The 15,356-nt window shown below is 34.4% G+C and overlaps 1 protein-coding gene across 1 annotated transcript; it reads right to left on the minus strand.

Annotated features, from left to right (window-relative positions):
* Window positions 1-7,007: 7,007 nt before the first annotated feature.
* On the minus strand, window positions 7,008-10,929 carry LOC149883460 (uncharacterized). Its single transcript, XM_090100689.1, has 4 exons — window positions 8,139-10,929; window positions 7,840-7,905; window positions 7,524-7,580; window positions 7,008-7,361 (listed from the first exon to the last, which is right to left on the minus strand). The coding sequence occupies exons 1-4, from the start codon at window positions 10,927-10,929 to the stop codon at window positions 7,042-7,044; spliced, it is 3,234 nt and encodes a 1,077-aa protein (XP_089956815.1). The 3' UTR covers window positions 7,008-7,041.
* Window positions 10,930-15,356: the final 4,427 nt, after the last annotated feature.

A 15,356-nucleotide genomic window follows, 5' to 3' on the forward strand; every position in this document is an offset into this window, starting at 1 on the left:
AAAGCTAACTTTCTCGTTGCAACAGTTAGTCACTGGACGTTGGACGAGTGTGTACAGCTGTTTTGCGTCGAAAGCCGACCGGTGGTCGGATGCGACTCTTCTTTTCATTCGAAAATCAGAACCTGGCCATCAGTCGTGTATCACCATCGAATGCTTAATGTAGTGATTTCTCGAAACGACAAAAGCTTGTAAAACAAACAGCTTCGCTGTACTGTTGCCTAATATGTTAACGGATGGCCAGGAACAACCTTGGTCTGTAAAGAATGAGTTCGTTTTTCCATTCGAGGCACTAATTACTGCAGTTTTAAAAGTCACCTAAAGTATAAGCTCATCTCTCCATTCAAGAAAAACAAGCATCAGAGTTTCGGAAAGTTTGCATGCACGACACCACCATCGATGATACTTAAACAAACAGAAAATGAATTGCAAAACAGAACCACTGAATTGCAAAACATAACAACGGACAGCTTGTAAAAAGCATGGTGATGAGCTTCTTCAATCCAATCAAGGAACCAAGCATCACAGTTTCGGCAATGGTGCATGTGCAAATCAGCAAACTGTGATACTTAATCAAACAACTTCACTGTTTTGCTTAGTTTGAGAACGGATGGCTAAGAACAACCTCGTTAGTGAGTATGAAGTCATCTCTTCATTCAAGGAATTAATAATCAGAGTTTTAGAAGTCTCTTACGTGCGATACTACTAATCAACGGTACTTAATCAAACAGCCTCTCAGAATGGCCTAGTTTGAGAACGGAAGGCTAGGAACAACCTTAGTAGTGGGTCATCAGTTCAACTTTTCATTCAAGGAATTAAGCATCTAAAATCTGAAAAATAAAAAGAACAGCTCTTTGTTAGAAGTTCTTATTTTTATTTTTCCTCAACTTCTATTTCTTTTCTTTTTTTCTTTTTTTTTTTTTAATGATAGTTTTTCTTTTTTTTTTATCTATTTTGTTCGTTTAAATTAATACAACAGGCGTTTTAGGTCGTTTCTGTAACATTATTTAACACTTTAAATTGTAATAAATATTTGAACAGAAGAAAATCCTTTTCGTAACGTTAAAATGTCATAAGAACATTTCATCTTTACCAAATACGCTTGTAAGAATAGTTTCACTTTTAAAGTTTGTTGTATATGTCTTTTAATTTAGTGAATCGCAATTTGGATTTTCTTCGGCGCACATCTACTTTAGTTGCTTTTTAGAAAGGTCACCAGAGTTTTCTTACACAGCTCCTGCAGCATAATCTTTAACAAAATACTTTTTTGAAAAGTTTTACATTGAAATAAACAAAAGCCATTTGCGTAAATAGAGATAAATTAGAGAATAAAAAGTGCATAAACGCCTCGCTACTTTGATGAAGAAGAAACGGATGACTGGATGCAACTTTTTAATTTCGTGTGCTATCTCTTTCGATTATGGTACTTTTTGAATATTTTTTCAAAGAAATGTTAGCGTAGTTTTCCTTTTTTAAATTTAAATCATGTTTAAAGGTAGTTTTTGAATGTTTTTTCAAAGAAATGTTAGCGTAGTTTTCATCTATTAAATCTAAATCATGTTTAAAGGTAGTTTTCGAATATTTTTTGAAAGAAAAGTTAGCGTAGTTTTCCTCTTTTAGATCTAGCTTATGTTTAAGGTAGTTTTTGAGTATTTTTTCAAAGAAAAGTTAGCGTAGTTTTCCTCTTTTAGATCTAGCTTATGCTTAAGGTAGTTTTTGAGTATTTTTTCAAAGAAAAGTTAGCGTAGTTTTCCTCTTTTAGATCTAGCTTATGTTTAAGGTAGTTTTTAAATATTCTTTTAAAGAAAAGTTAGCATAGTTTTCCTCTTTTGGATATAGCTTATGTTTAAGGTAGTTTTTAAATATTTTTTTTAAAGAAAAGTTAGCGTAGTTTTCCTCCTTTAGATCTAGCTTATAATTCAGGTAGTTTTTGAATATTTTTTCAAATAAAAATTAGCAAAGTATAGTTTATTTAGCATGACATCACAAAATACTAAACTCAAAAAGGCAAGATAAAGTATAAGATAAACGTAAAATAAGATATAGATGAAACAAATGTTAGGCTGCATAAAATCAAAAACTGCATTGCCTATCATAAACACAAATGTCTAGTGAGAGCTTTTAAAGTTTGTTCATTATCGTCTTTTAATTTGGTGAATCGCGATTTGAATTTTCTAAGGCGCACATGTCTTTCAGTTGCTTTTTTCTTAAGGAAAGGTCGCCAGAGTTTTTTTACGCAGCTCCTGCAGCATAATCTTTAACAAAATACTCTTTTGTATATCATTACATAGAAATAAACAAAAACCATATGCGTAAACAGAGATAAATTAGAACGCAAAAGTGCATAAAAAGCCTCGCTACTTTGCTAAAGAAGAAGTGGATGACTAGATACAACTTTGTAAATTCGTGCACTACCTCAATGGATTAAGGTATTTTTCGAAAGTTTTTTAAAAGCATAAATAGCGTAGTCTTCCTCTTTTAAACCTAGCTTATGTCTAAGGCAGTTTTTGAATAGATTTTCATAGAAAGGTTAGCGTACTTTTCCACTTTTAAGTTTAGCTTATGTAGCTTGACAAAACAACACACAAAAAGACAAGATAAAATATCAGATAAACGTAAAATAAAATATAAATGAAACTAAAGTTAGGCTGCATAAAAAACAAACAACTTAGTAATCTACTAGACATGTTTAGGTTGAATTAAGTAAAGTCCTTTGCGCAAATTTGGATAAATAAGAGAGTAAAAATCCATAAAAAGAAGAAGTGGATGAGTAGATACAATTTTTTAAATTTGTGTGCTATCTCTATCGAATAAGGTAGTTTTCGAGAGTTTTTTCAAAGCAAAATTAGCGTAGTGTTCCTCTTTTAAATCTAGATTATCTCAAAAATAGATTTCGAATAGTTTTTCAAAGAAAGGTTAGCGCAGCTTTCCTCTTTTAACATTAGCTTATGTAGCTTGACATCACAGAACACAAAAAGATAAAATAAAATATAAGACAAACGTAAAATGAAAAATAGATGTAGCTAAAGTTAGGCTGCATAAAAAACCAACAACATAATAATCTACTAGGCATGTTTAAATTGAATTAAATAAAATCCTTTTCGCAAAAATAGGTATGTTAGAGAGTAAAAGCGCATAAAAAGCCTCGCTACTTTGTTTAAGGTAGTTTTTGAATTGTTTTTCAAAGAAAGGTTAGCGTAGTTTTCCTCTTTAAAGTTTAGCTTATGTAGCTTGACATCACAGAACACAAAAAGATAAAATAAAATATAAGACAAACGTAAAATGAAAAATAGATGTAGCTAAAGTTAGGCTGCATAAAAAACCAACAACATATTAATCTACTAGGCATGTTTAAATTGAATTAAATAAAATCCTTTGCGCAAAAATAGGTATGTTAGAGAGTAAAAGTGCATAGAAAGCCTCGCTACTTTGCTGTGAAAGAAGTGGATGACTAGATACAACTTTTTAAAATCCTGTGCTATCTCTATCGATTAAGGTAGTTTTCGAAAGTTTTTTCAAAGCAAAAATAGCGTAGTCTTTCTCTTTTAAACCCTATGCGCAAATGTAGGTATGTTAGAGAATAAAAGCGCATAAAAAGCCTCGCTACTTTGTTTAAGGTAGTTTTTGAATAGTTTTTCAAAGAAAGTTTAGCGTAGTTTTCCTCTTTAAAGTTTGGCTTATGTAGCTTGACATCACAAAACACAAAACACTAAAAGGAAAGGTAATATAAAAGTTAATCCTAAAATAAAATGTAGGTGAAATTAATATTAGGCTGCATAAAAGAAAAAAAAAATCGTAGCATAATAATCTTCTATATATGTTTGGATTGAATTAAATGAATTCCTTTGCGTAAATATAAGCAAACTAGTGAGAAAATGTGCATAAAGAGCCTCGCTACTTTGCTGCAGAAGAAGTGGATGACTATATGCAATTTTTTAAAATCGTGTGCTATCTCTATCGATTAAGGTAGTTTTCAAAAGTTTTTTCAAAGTAAAAATAGTGTAGTTTTCCTTTTTTAAATCTAGCTTTTGTCTAGGGTAGTTTATGAATAGACTTTCAAAGAAAGGTTAGCGTAGCATTCCACTTTTAAGTTTAGCTTAAGTTGCTTGGCATCACAAAACTCAAAACTCAAAAAGAAAAGATAAAATATATGATAAACCTAAAACATAATATAGATGAAACTAAAGTTAGGCTGCATAAAAAACCAACAACATAATAATCTACTAGGCATGTTTAAATTGAATTAAATAAAATCCTTTGCGCAAATGTAGGTATGTTAGAGAGTAAAAGTGCATGAAAAGCCTCGCTACTTTGTTAAAGGTAGTTTTTGAATAGTTTTTCAAAGCAAGTTTAGCGTAGTTTTCCTCTTTTATGTTTAGACTATGTAGCTTGACATCACAGAACACAAAGCTCAAAAAGGCAAGATAAAATATAAGTTAATCGTAAAATATAGATGTAACAAAGTTTAGACTGCATAAAAAACCAACAACATAATAATCTACTAGGCATGTTTAAGTTGAATTAAATAATGTCCTCTGCGCAAATATAGGAAAGTTAGAGTAAAAATCCATAAAAAGCCTCGATACTTTGCTGAAGAAGAAGATGACTATATGCAACTTTTTAAAATTGTGAGCTATCTATATCGATTTAGGTCCTTTTTGAGTACTTTTTCAAAGAAAAGTTAGCGCAGTTTTCCCCTTTTAAGATTAGATTATGAAGCTTGACATAACAAAACACAAAACTAACAAAGGCAAGATAAAATATAAGGTAAACGCAATATAATGTATAGATGAAACTAAAGTTAGGCTGCATAAAACAAACGCGTAACAATACTCTTCTATGTATGTTTACATTGAGTTAAATAAAATCCTTTGCGCAAATATAGGTATGTTAGAGAATAAAAGTGCATAAAAAGCCTCAGTACTTTGCTGTAGAAGAAGTGGATGAGTAGATACAATTTTTTAAATTTGTGTGCTATCTCTATCGAATAAGTTAGTTTTCGAGAGTTTTTTCAAAGCAAAATTAGCGTAGTGTTCCTCTTTTAAATCTAGATTATCTCAAAAATAGATTTCGAATAGTTTTTCAAAGAAAGGTTAGCGCAGCTTTCCTCTTTTAACATTAGCTTATGTAGCTTGACATCACAGAACACAAAAAGATAAAATAAAATATAAGACAAACGTAAAATGAAAAATAGATGTAGCTAAAGTTAGGCTGCATAAAAAACCAACAACATAATAATCTACTAGGCATGTTTAAATTGAATTAAATAAAATCCTTTGCGCAAAAATAGGTATGTTAGAGAGTAAAAGCGCATAAAAAGCCTCGCTACTTTGTTAAAGGTAGTTTTTGAATAGTTTTTCAAAGACAGGTTAGCGTAAATTTCCTCTTTAAAGTTTAGCTTATGTAGCTTGACATCACAAAATACAAAACTCAAAAAGACAAGATAAAATATAAGATAAACGCAAAATAAAATATAGATGAAACTAAAGTTAGGCTGCATACAAAACCAACAACATAATATTCTACTAGTTATGTTTAAATTGAATTAAATAAAATCCTTTACGCAAATATAGGTAAGTTAGAGAGTAAAAGTGCATAAAAAGCTTTACTTTGCTGAAGAAGAAGATGAATAGATGCAACTTTTTAAATTCGTGAGCTATCTCTATCGGTGTAAGGTAGTTTTTGAACAATTTTTCAAAGAAAAGTTAGCCTAGTTTTCTTCTTTTAAGTTTAAATTATGTAGCTTGACATCACAAAATACAAAACTCAAAAAGGCAAGATAAAATATAAGATAAACGCAAAATAAAATATAGATGAAACTAAAGTTAGGCTGCATACAAAACCAACAACATAATATTCTATTAGAAAAGTTAGCCTAGTTTCATTCTTTTAAGTTTAGATTATGTAGCTTGACATCACAAAACACAAAAAGGCAAGATAAAATACAAGGTAAACGTAAAATAAAATAGAAGTCAAACAAAAGTTAGGTTGCATAAATACAAAAACTGCATTGCCAAAAATAGAATTTGTTGTCTAGAAAGACCTTTTAAACTTTGTTTCTTTCGTTTTTTGACTTAGTGAATCGCGATCTGGTTTTTCTTAGGCGCGCTTGTTTCTTAGTTGTTTTTTTTGTAAAGAAACTTTATTCAGACGTTTTTTTTTACGCAACTCCTTTAACATTATTTTTAACAAAGTATTCTTTTATACGTGTTTACATTGAAATAAAACCCTTTGCGTAAATAGAGAAATAGAGATAAATTAGAGAGCAAAAGTACATAAAAAGCCTCGCTACTTTGCAGAAGAAGAATTGGATGGCAAGATTCGTGTGCTTTCTCTTTCGTTTAAGGTACTTCTTGAATATTTTTTCAAAGAAAAGTTAGCGTAGTTTTCCTCTTTTAAGTTTAGCTTACGCAGCTTGACATCACAAAACGCAAAAACCAATAAGGCATGATAAAATACAAGATAAACGTAAAATAAAATAGAAGTGAAACAAAAGTTAGACTGCATAAAAACAAAAAAAAAAAAAAAAAAACATAATATACTTCTATGTATGTTTACATTGAACTAAATAAAATCCTTTGTGTAAATATATGAAAAAATAGAGAGTAAGAGTTCATAAAAAAGCCTCGCTATTTTGCTGAAGAAGAAATGGATGTCTAGGTCTTTTAAAATAAGGAACTTTTTGATTTCTTTTTCCGAAAAATGGTTGGAGCAGTTTTCCTTTTTTAAATTTCACTTATGCAGTTTAACATCACAGGAAATATTATTTTGCTTTTTAACAAACTCTTAAAAACATCAGAAGTAATTCTAAATGCAACTCTATTAAAAGTTTTCACAGAATAACAAAACGACTTCTTTTTTTTTTTTTTTAAAGATAAAAAAAAGTTTGAACTATCTTTAAATAAGAAATGTGAGAACAGTTTAACAGAACTTCTTGTTTATTATGTCTTTAGCGAAACAGATAAAAATATTTGCAAAAGCATAGATAAAACAAACTACACAAAAGGCCCATCTTTATTGCCAAACTGAACAAACTTATCTAAACTACATAAATGGTTTCACGATATTGCCATATTGAACAAACTTTTCTAAACTACCCTCTTTTTGAATTTTTAGCTTCATGTTTTTAATTTTGTCTTTAATATGGCTTTGGTAGGAGTACTTTTGCAAGACATGAATGAGCTTGTCACTGCTATGATTTGCCAAGATGCCAAGGTAATCTTTGTACGAGCAACTTGAGCTTACATCTGTAAACACGTCTTGCAAGATGTATGCCAACACCAAAGCTGCACATCGTGGAAAACTTCTGGTGTTGAACCATTCGTTGTGGCCAGGGCAAGCATTCAGCTTTTTAACTATTTCATCTAAAATTTTACAAACTCAAGTCATAACACAAAGTGATTAAATCAAATATTCATTTGGTTCTGAAGTAAGACAAGATTTATTCTGTTTTTTTTTTTATTTATTTTTTTTTTGTTGACCTTATTGTTTGCACTGATAGCAATAACTGGTTTTTGAAAGATTACCTAAATGGCATTGGCTAACTTCTGCTTTGTTTTCCTTTGTTCTTGGCTGAGTTGATCCTGAAATAAAATAAAACCATGTTCATTTTTCTAATTCATAAAAACCATCAACAGTTTCTAAGTGTTAGAGATGATAACAAGCTGTGCATGATTTCTAACGGTGATGTTTCTAACTTCATCATTAGAAATCGGGTAGACACAACTTTCTAAAAGTGCACTTAGCAATGATGGCTAGTTTTTGTTAACAGTTAACCATCTGAAATTGTGCAAGAAGAGGTTTGTGTTTATATATCTTTGTATAAATTAGGTTTTACATTACCGATGAGTTCTTGAGTGAAAGATGGCATTTCCAACTTGATTTTTTTTCTTCTTGGATCTTTTACTTCTAAAACATAATCAGTTTTAGTATCATTCACTTGTATAAACATTTAAGCAATCACAGAATTAGTCCTGCAACAAATACATACACACTTCTGTGTTGTTTTTTTGGTTTGTTTTGTTTTTTTTACAGCTTTAACAATAAAAATAGGGCAAGGAGTTGATTTGGGCATTTTCATTTTTTGAAAGCGTGTTGAGATTTGCATAAAAATCAAAAATCAAAAATCAAAAAGAGTTTACCTCTGGATGTAGAGGCAAGACTTTGGCTAAATAGGCTACCAACAGATTGAACAGCATAAGGTGAGAGCTGCTTTGCAAGAACAGTACCAGCCTGTTGGACTGAAACAGCTGAAACTGGATCAGATGAAAGAAACAAACTGGGTTTGGCCAATGTTTGCTGAAAAGCAACAAGGCTAGGAGTCAGAGGAACAGAAAAGACCTCTTTTGAAGGACAGAAAGCGACTTGCTGAGAAGGAGAAGCAGAAACAGGTTTGGCAACCACTTGCTCACTAAAGTAAACTGGAGAAAGATTTGCATGGTGTTCAATAAAATCCGGTTCATCAGGAAATAATGTTAATGCAAGAGGAGAACAAGCTGTGCCAACAGGAACAGCTAGAGTCTGATCTACATCCATACAAACAGTTTGTTCTTTAGGAACTAGTTGTGCAAGAGCAGGGGATAGTTCAAGAACTGGACCAGCGATTGTTTGTTCAGATGGAACAGACGAAACAGGAGTTGAGGTAGGTTCACACAAGAAATCTACAGCATGGTCGTTGCTATCCTCTAAAGGAACTTTGTTTTCTACAGCTGGAGCAAACGGAACCACTGTGGTACAGCTGAAAGTAGCAGCACATTCTTCAGAGTCAGAACCGGAGTCTAAATCTTCCTCAAAGATGTCCTCAACCTCATGAAAACCGTACTCCTCTGCATTAGTTTGGAGCCAGTCCATCACATCCTTCTCCTTCTTTGGTGGTCTCTCAGACTTTTCAACAGTCAAAGACTCTATGACTCCGAAGGACTGTCCGATGCCCAGGGCAAAGCGCAACTCCTCTGCAGCGTTCCACTGGGACACATAAAAGCTATCCATTGTGTTCCTGCTGTGCTTCATGTAGAGTGTAGCGAACCGCTCGCGATCTTCTTTGCTGTTGTTGGCAAAGTAAGTGGCTATCGAACCGCGAATGCAAGTGGGAGTAAGACGCTTCATGGGAATGTTTACTTGGCTTTTTCTGAAGCAGGACGTCAGGCAAGAGGAGATAGCAGAGGAACCCATCTGGTAAACAGGCACTCTAGTTGCACCGAGTGTCACACATTCGTCTTTGTTGGGTCTCATCGATAGAAAAAGGGGCCTGTAGCAGTCGCTCAACTCCAAAACAGTCTTGGTGTCTGCAGCCATGTAGTGAGAGTCGTTGACAAGAAGGTCTCTGTATCTCAGCAAATAAATATCGATCAACACTTTCAAGTCGTTCGGCACTAGAATGTTTTTGGCTCCGTACTTGTATGCTGTTTTGTAGCGCTCTTGCACAATGCAATATCCACACTCACTCTTCTCAGCAGCCATGTAGTCTCTAATGTTTAAAAGAGCAATGTTAGATTTTCTTAAACTGTTAATTACAGTGACAGAGAGCAGAAGATGGTTTCGTAGAGACACAGCATTGTCTCTAGTCAGCGGAAGAGACGCCTTTCTAATCGATTCCACTAAGTCTCTTACGTATGCAGACTTGCCATATTCGGTCAGCAAACTGACATTGATGATGTTGATGCTTTTTCTTCTTTTCACAAGGCTCCTCCTCAAAGAACGAAAGGGCCTCAGCACTTTTTGTAACTCCTCCACCTTGCAGCGCAAACGTCGGATGGCCTCATGAGAAAGTCCGAAATAGACATTCCTGGCTTCACTGAAACGAAACAGGAGACAAAGGTAGACGAGGCGGTTGTACAACGTGTGACAAGACATGGCTTTTGTTTGGTCAAGTTCACTCAGCTTGGAATTGAGCTGAATGTTTTTAAAGTGCATGGAAAAGTATCTATCCTCCAAAACGTTGGAATTGGTGAGAGCATTCGGGTGCAGCGTCAGCGTGCTGTCACAACATGTCAATATTTCAACAACTGCATTTTTGTAGATCTTTGCTTGTGACAAAGTGTTGTTGTTGGCTACCACAAGCCACTTTTCAAAATCTCTGAAGAGCTCATCTGCTGACTGGTAATAAAAGTGAAAAGCATCTTTGTCCAGCTGAAACAAGAGTCTCTTATCTTCTGTCAAGACGGAGGAGTTGGAAACCAAGTGCTTTAAGGAATTAAAATCAGAGTCTAGGACAGATTCGGTTTTCAGCTCTTTGTTTTCTACAGAGGTGCAGTGGTTTGCAGAAGGAGCCTCGGACGAACCAGCAACTGATGAGGGCAAGCTTAAAAGAGGATCAGAGGAAAGAACCGGAGAAGAAAAAGAGGAGGAAGGCCCAGGAGCAGAGGATGCAGAGCCTGATGCAGACGCTTGTTCAGCTACTGGCTTAATACCAAAGAAGGCAGGTCGAATAAATTGAGGGACATAGAGCTTCTCGTTGTCGTATCGCTTTGCCTCTGCAATCTTTTGTTTGATCGTCTTGGAATCGTAGAAATGAGTCTCTTTCAAGTGTATGTCCAGTCGGTCGTAATACTTCCAACATTGCAAACAGGGGTAAGGTTTTGGACAGCCGGACTTGCGTTCGAGACGAGCATGCTGAAACTTCCTGACCATTGCAGAGTAAAAGATGGAAGCTTCATCCAAAGTCCAAGAATGATCTTTTTTAGTCAAGTGTCTTTTAATGCTTGTGGAGGAATGTTTGCAGAAAGGCATCGGACAGCTAACAGCGTACCTCTTCTTGGTACCATAGAAAGGTACAACCCTGTTTACGGAGCCACACGCTGCAACTAATGCGGCCCTGACTTTGTTTTTGAGCTTTAAGTCTCTCTGTTCTTGTGACTGCCTTCTTTTCTTTTTTTTCGCTTTAGAGTTCGGAGAAGGGGCAACAACAGTGTTGTTTTCTTGTGAAGAAGACATGTTCAGGTGTTTGTTTGCAACGGTTTATGCTAAAAAAAAGAAAACAGTTAGTGAGAGTGTTTTTCTTCTGCCTGCATCCATTCCTGGAATGTTTACAACTGCAGGGAAGAGCTGTGTTTTTTCGAATCCTCTGCAAAAGAGAAAAAAGAAAGAAAAGAGAGCAACAAGAAGAAACAAAGATTCCACTAGCAAATGAAAAAGAATGAGAGCAACTAGCATTACATGCATGGTGGCAGCAGTGATTGCTATTATGAGAAGGAGAACGAGAAAAAAAAAAAAAAAAGAAACAAATAAATAAAGAGATGGAGTTTGAGAGGATCTCGCAACCATATGACTCAAAGAAAGAAACTGTGTTGAAAAAAGGCAAGAGAGGGCAAATAGAACTTGCTAACAAGGACAAATGACAGACATAACTACAACAGTAACAACTCTCATTGCAAGCATAATAACAACAGCATCAGCATCACTGACTCAGAGAGTGTTGACAAAACAAAACAGATTAAAAAAACAAGCAATGTGGCTGAACCGTAACAACAATCATTGCATGTATAACAACAACAACAACAACAACAACAACAACAACAACAGCATCACTGACTCAGAGGGTATTGATAAAAAAAAACAAGCAAAACAAAAACAAACAAAAAAAAACAAAACAAATAAAAAAACAAAACAAGCAAATTGGGTGAACAGTAACAACTCTCATTGCAAGCATAATAACAACAACAGCATCAGCATCACTGACTCAGAGAGTGTTGACAAAATAAAATAGATAATAAACAAGCAAAGTGGGTGAACAGTAACAGCTCTCATTGAAAGCATAATAACAACAACAGCATCAGCAACAGCATCACTAACTCAGAGGATATATAAAAAAACAAACAAACAAACAAACAAACAAACAAACAAACAAAACAAGCAAAGTGGCTGAACAGTAACAGCTATCATTGCAAGTAAAATAACAACAACAGCATCAGCAACATCATCACTGACTCAGAGAGTGGTGATAAAATAAAACAGATTAAAAAACAAGCAAAGTGGCTAAACAGTAACAACTATAACTACAAGTAAAATAACAAAAGCAGCAACAGCATCACTAACTCGCAGGGTGTTGATAAAAAAAACAAACAACAAACAAATAAAGCAAGCAAAGTGGGTGAACATTAACACTCATTGCAACTATAATAACACCAACAGCAACAGCATCAGTGACTCAAAGGGTGTTGATAAACAAAAACAAAAGCACAAACAAAACAAGCAAAGTGGGTGAACATTAACAACACTTATTGCAAGCATAATAACAACAACACCATCAGCATCACTGACTCAGAGAGTGTTGATAAAATAAAATAATTTATAAACAAGCCAAGTTGGTGAACATTAACAAACACTCATTGCAGCTATAATAAGAATAAGAACAACAGCAACAGCAACACCATCACTGACTCAGAGAGTGTTGATAAAATAAAATAGATTATAAACATGCCAAGTTGGTGAACATTAACAAACACTCATTGCAACTATAACAACGACTACAGCAACAGCATCACTTACTCAGAGAGTGTTGAGAGAAAAAACAACAAAAAAAAACAAAAAACAAAACAGAAAACAAAAATACAAGCCAAGTGGGGGAACATTAACAAACACTCATTGCAACTATAACAACAACAACAGCAACAGCATCACTTACTCAGAGAGTGTTTATAAATAAAACAAAAAACAAAAACAAAAAACAAAAATACAAGCCAAGTGGGTGATTACTAACAGCGCTAACAGCAGCAATAACAGTGTCCTTAGAAACAACAAACAAGTACAACAGCAACAACTGCTTTTACAGAGTATAACAATAACAACAACATGGCTGACACAAGTGTCAATGGCACTAACAACAACAAAAGGGTTGGAATAAAAACCTGTAGGCAAAAGGAGAGCTGCATTCAGACAAGATCGATTACAAAGAGGCTCTTCTTTAAGACAGAGGAGAAACTGCTTTTGAGGGACAGAGGGACTTTTGTTGTTGCTGTTGTGCAGAAACCAACAAACTTTTATTGAACCGAATATAACCGAACATAACCGAAAGTCTTGTTTGCTTCTGTTTTGTGCCATCAAGAAGGGAAAACAAAACATCACGAAACAAACGAAGCAAACGAAACAAACAAACAAACAAACGAACGAAACAAACAAACAAACAAAAAAATTAAATAAATTAACAAACAAACAAACAAGCAAACAAACAAAAACAAATAAGAAAAACAGAAAACGCAGTACCGAAACCTCGCCATTTTTTATCCTTCCTCAAGCTTTCTTTGGGCGCCAAAGACCGAGAAAGCTGCGCAAGCGTGACGTTTAGGGGGGTGGGGGGGGTGGGTACTTAAGGCCAGCAGACCGACCAATGGCAAGCTTAGGAGAGACCCACGTGAATGCTACATTTTCTTTCTATGTACGCTGGATCCGCTCAAAGTCTGGAATTTTCAGCATTCACGTGTCATCACTCCAGCCACCAGATTGGCCCACACTTTGCACACTTTCAAGACTAGAACCTCACTTATACGCAAATTGAGCCAAAAAAAAAAACTAAGTCTCGCATGGCGACAACTTTTCCAAAAGCAAACAAAGGCAAACGAAGGCAAACGAAGAAAAAACAAAAACAAATAAACAAAAACAAAACCGAAAAGGGAGAGAGAGAGTGAGTCGACTCATTTCTTTCGACTGCCTTAAACGAGAAGTCTAAAACGTTTAAAAGTTGAAAACTAAGTTTTTTAAATGAACTGCACCGAAAAAACTTTACGACAGTTTAGCTGGTTAAAAACGCAGAGGAAAATATTTTATAAAATTTAAGCGTTCTAAAGATGTCCATTTTTGTTTTTGTTTTTTTTATTTTGGTTTGTTTCTTTTTTTAAATTCTAGCGATCGAGCATATTTGAACGGTTTCATCAACCTGTTGGCGCACGTGCTCGAGAGCTAGAACTTTGATTGCTTTTGTTGTTGAGCATTGAGAATGTCCGAGCAGGTTTTTTTATCGATTTCATCGCTTGTGGCGAGGCAAAAATCGAAACGCTTTTTGGACGAAAGAAAAGAGATTAAAAGGAAAAAAGAGAAGAAAAAAAAAACAAAAAAATGGGTTATGTGTCATAAACATTTATTTTCTCACGCGATGACGTCTAGTTTTGTTAGAGTAATTAAAATATGGTATCAAGTTTGTAATTTCTATCTTATTTTTAGTTACGGATAATTGCCAATTATGTCACGTTTAGTATACACAACGCTGTTTTCTTAATAGCAATATGATACAAACAAGTTATAAAAAAAAAAGCGTTCGCTCGATCTTCCTTAGTCAGTTGAAACAAAAAGAAATTTTCACAACATATGATTGATTTGGTTGTCCTAGCAAGCTGTTTTAGCAAACGGCTAGAGGTTGCAACTGTTGTTCATTGAAAACGAAAAATCTAGCGTCAGCAAGAAATTTTTGAATACATAATGTACGCAAAAGTGGCACTAACAAATGAAAATGTAAAAAAACTGTTTACCTTGATGCCAGACTCGCAGAGATGTTGTCGCTCGTTGCTATCGACTGCGAACAGCTTTGTTGTTTTTCGAAGTGCCTCTTCATTCTACTTATAGCCGAAGTTTTGGCTTCGAAAAAAAATACGAACGTCGTTAAGCTCAACGAGCTGCTTTAATTGTTGTTCGTGCGAAAACGAAATGCTTAAAACGGATAAAAGTGTTGGCGTAATTACACTTTTCGACCGCGATGCAGTTTGTCAACTCTAGCGTACTTTTTTGGCTCGTGGAGCAAAAGCCTCATGATAATAGCAAAGGCTTAAAATGTCTTAACATGTCAGCAAAGGCTTAATATGCTTAATAAACTGTGGTTAAGTTTTTGCGGTGCAGTTCATTTACAACTTAATTTGCAACTTGCTGGCACAAGCAAACGTTTATGACTTCTCGTTTAAGACAGTTGAGCGAAATCAGTCGACTCACTCATTCTCCCTTTTCTGTTTTGTTTTTGTTTTGTTTTTTTGTTTTTGTTTTTGTTTTTGTTTGTTTTTTTTTTTTCTTTGTTTGTCTTTTGTTTAAAATGTAAAAAACTCGAAAGGAAAGTTGTTGCTTTGTTTGCTTATTGAAAGTTTTCGCCAGTTGCAAGACTTAGTTTTGTTTTTGTTTACTTATTAAAATATCGAGGAAAATATTTGAGGACATCGCATTCTAATGGTGCCTTTATAACAACATCTAACGATTTAACGTTTAATGTTGTGCTCAAAAAAAAAATTCCTTTTATATCTCTCAATGGTCTCCAACGATAAAACTGCCGACCAATCGCAACGATTAAACAGCCAACCAATGGCAGCTCAATGGTCTCCAAACAAGAGACTGCCGACCAATGGCAGCTCAGTGGTTTGAGAAGTGAGATCATTCGATTTCCTTTT

Source organism: Hydra viridissima, unplaced genomic scaffold (assembly GCF_058129835.1).
Source record: "Hydra viridissima isolate aposymbiotic clone 2 unplaced genomic scaffold, HvirCarnegie_v1 scaffold_10, whole genome shotgun sequence".
Classification (NCBI taxonomy): domain Eukaryota; kingdom Metazoa; phylum Cnidaria; class Hydrozoa; order Anthoathecata; family Hydridae; genus Hydra; species Hydra viridissima.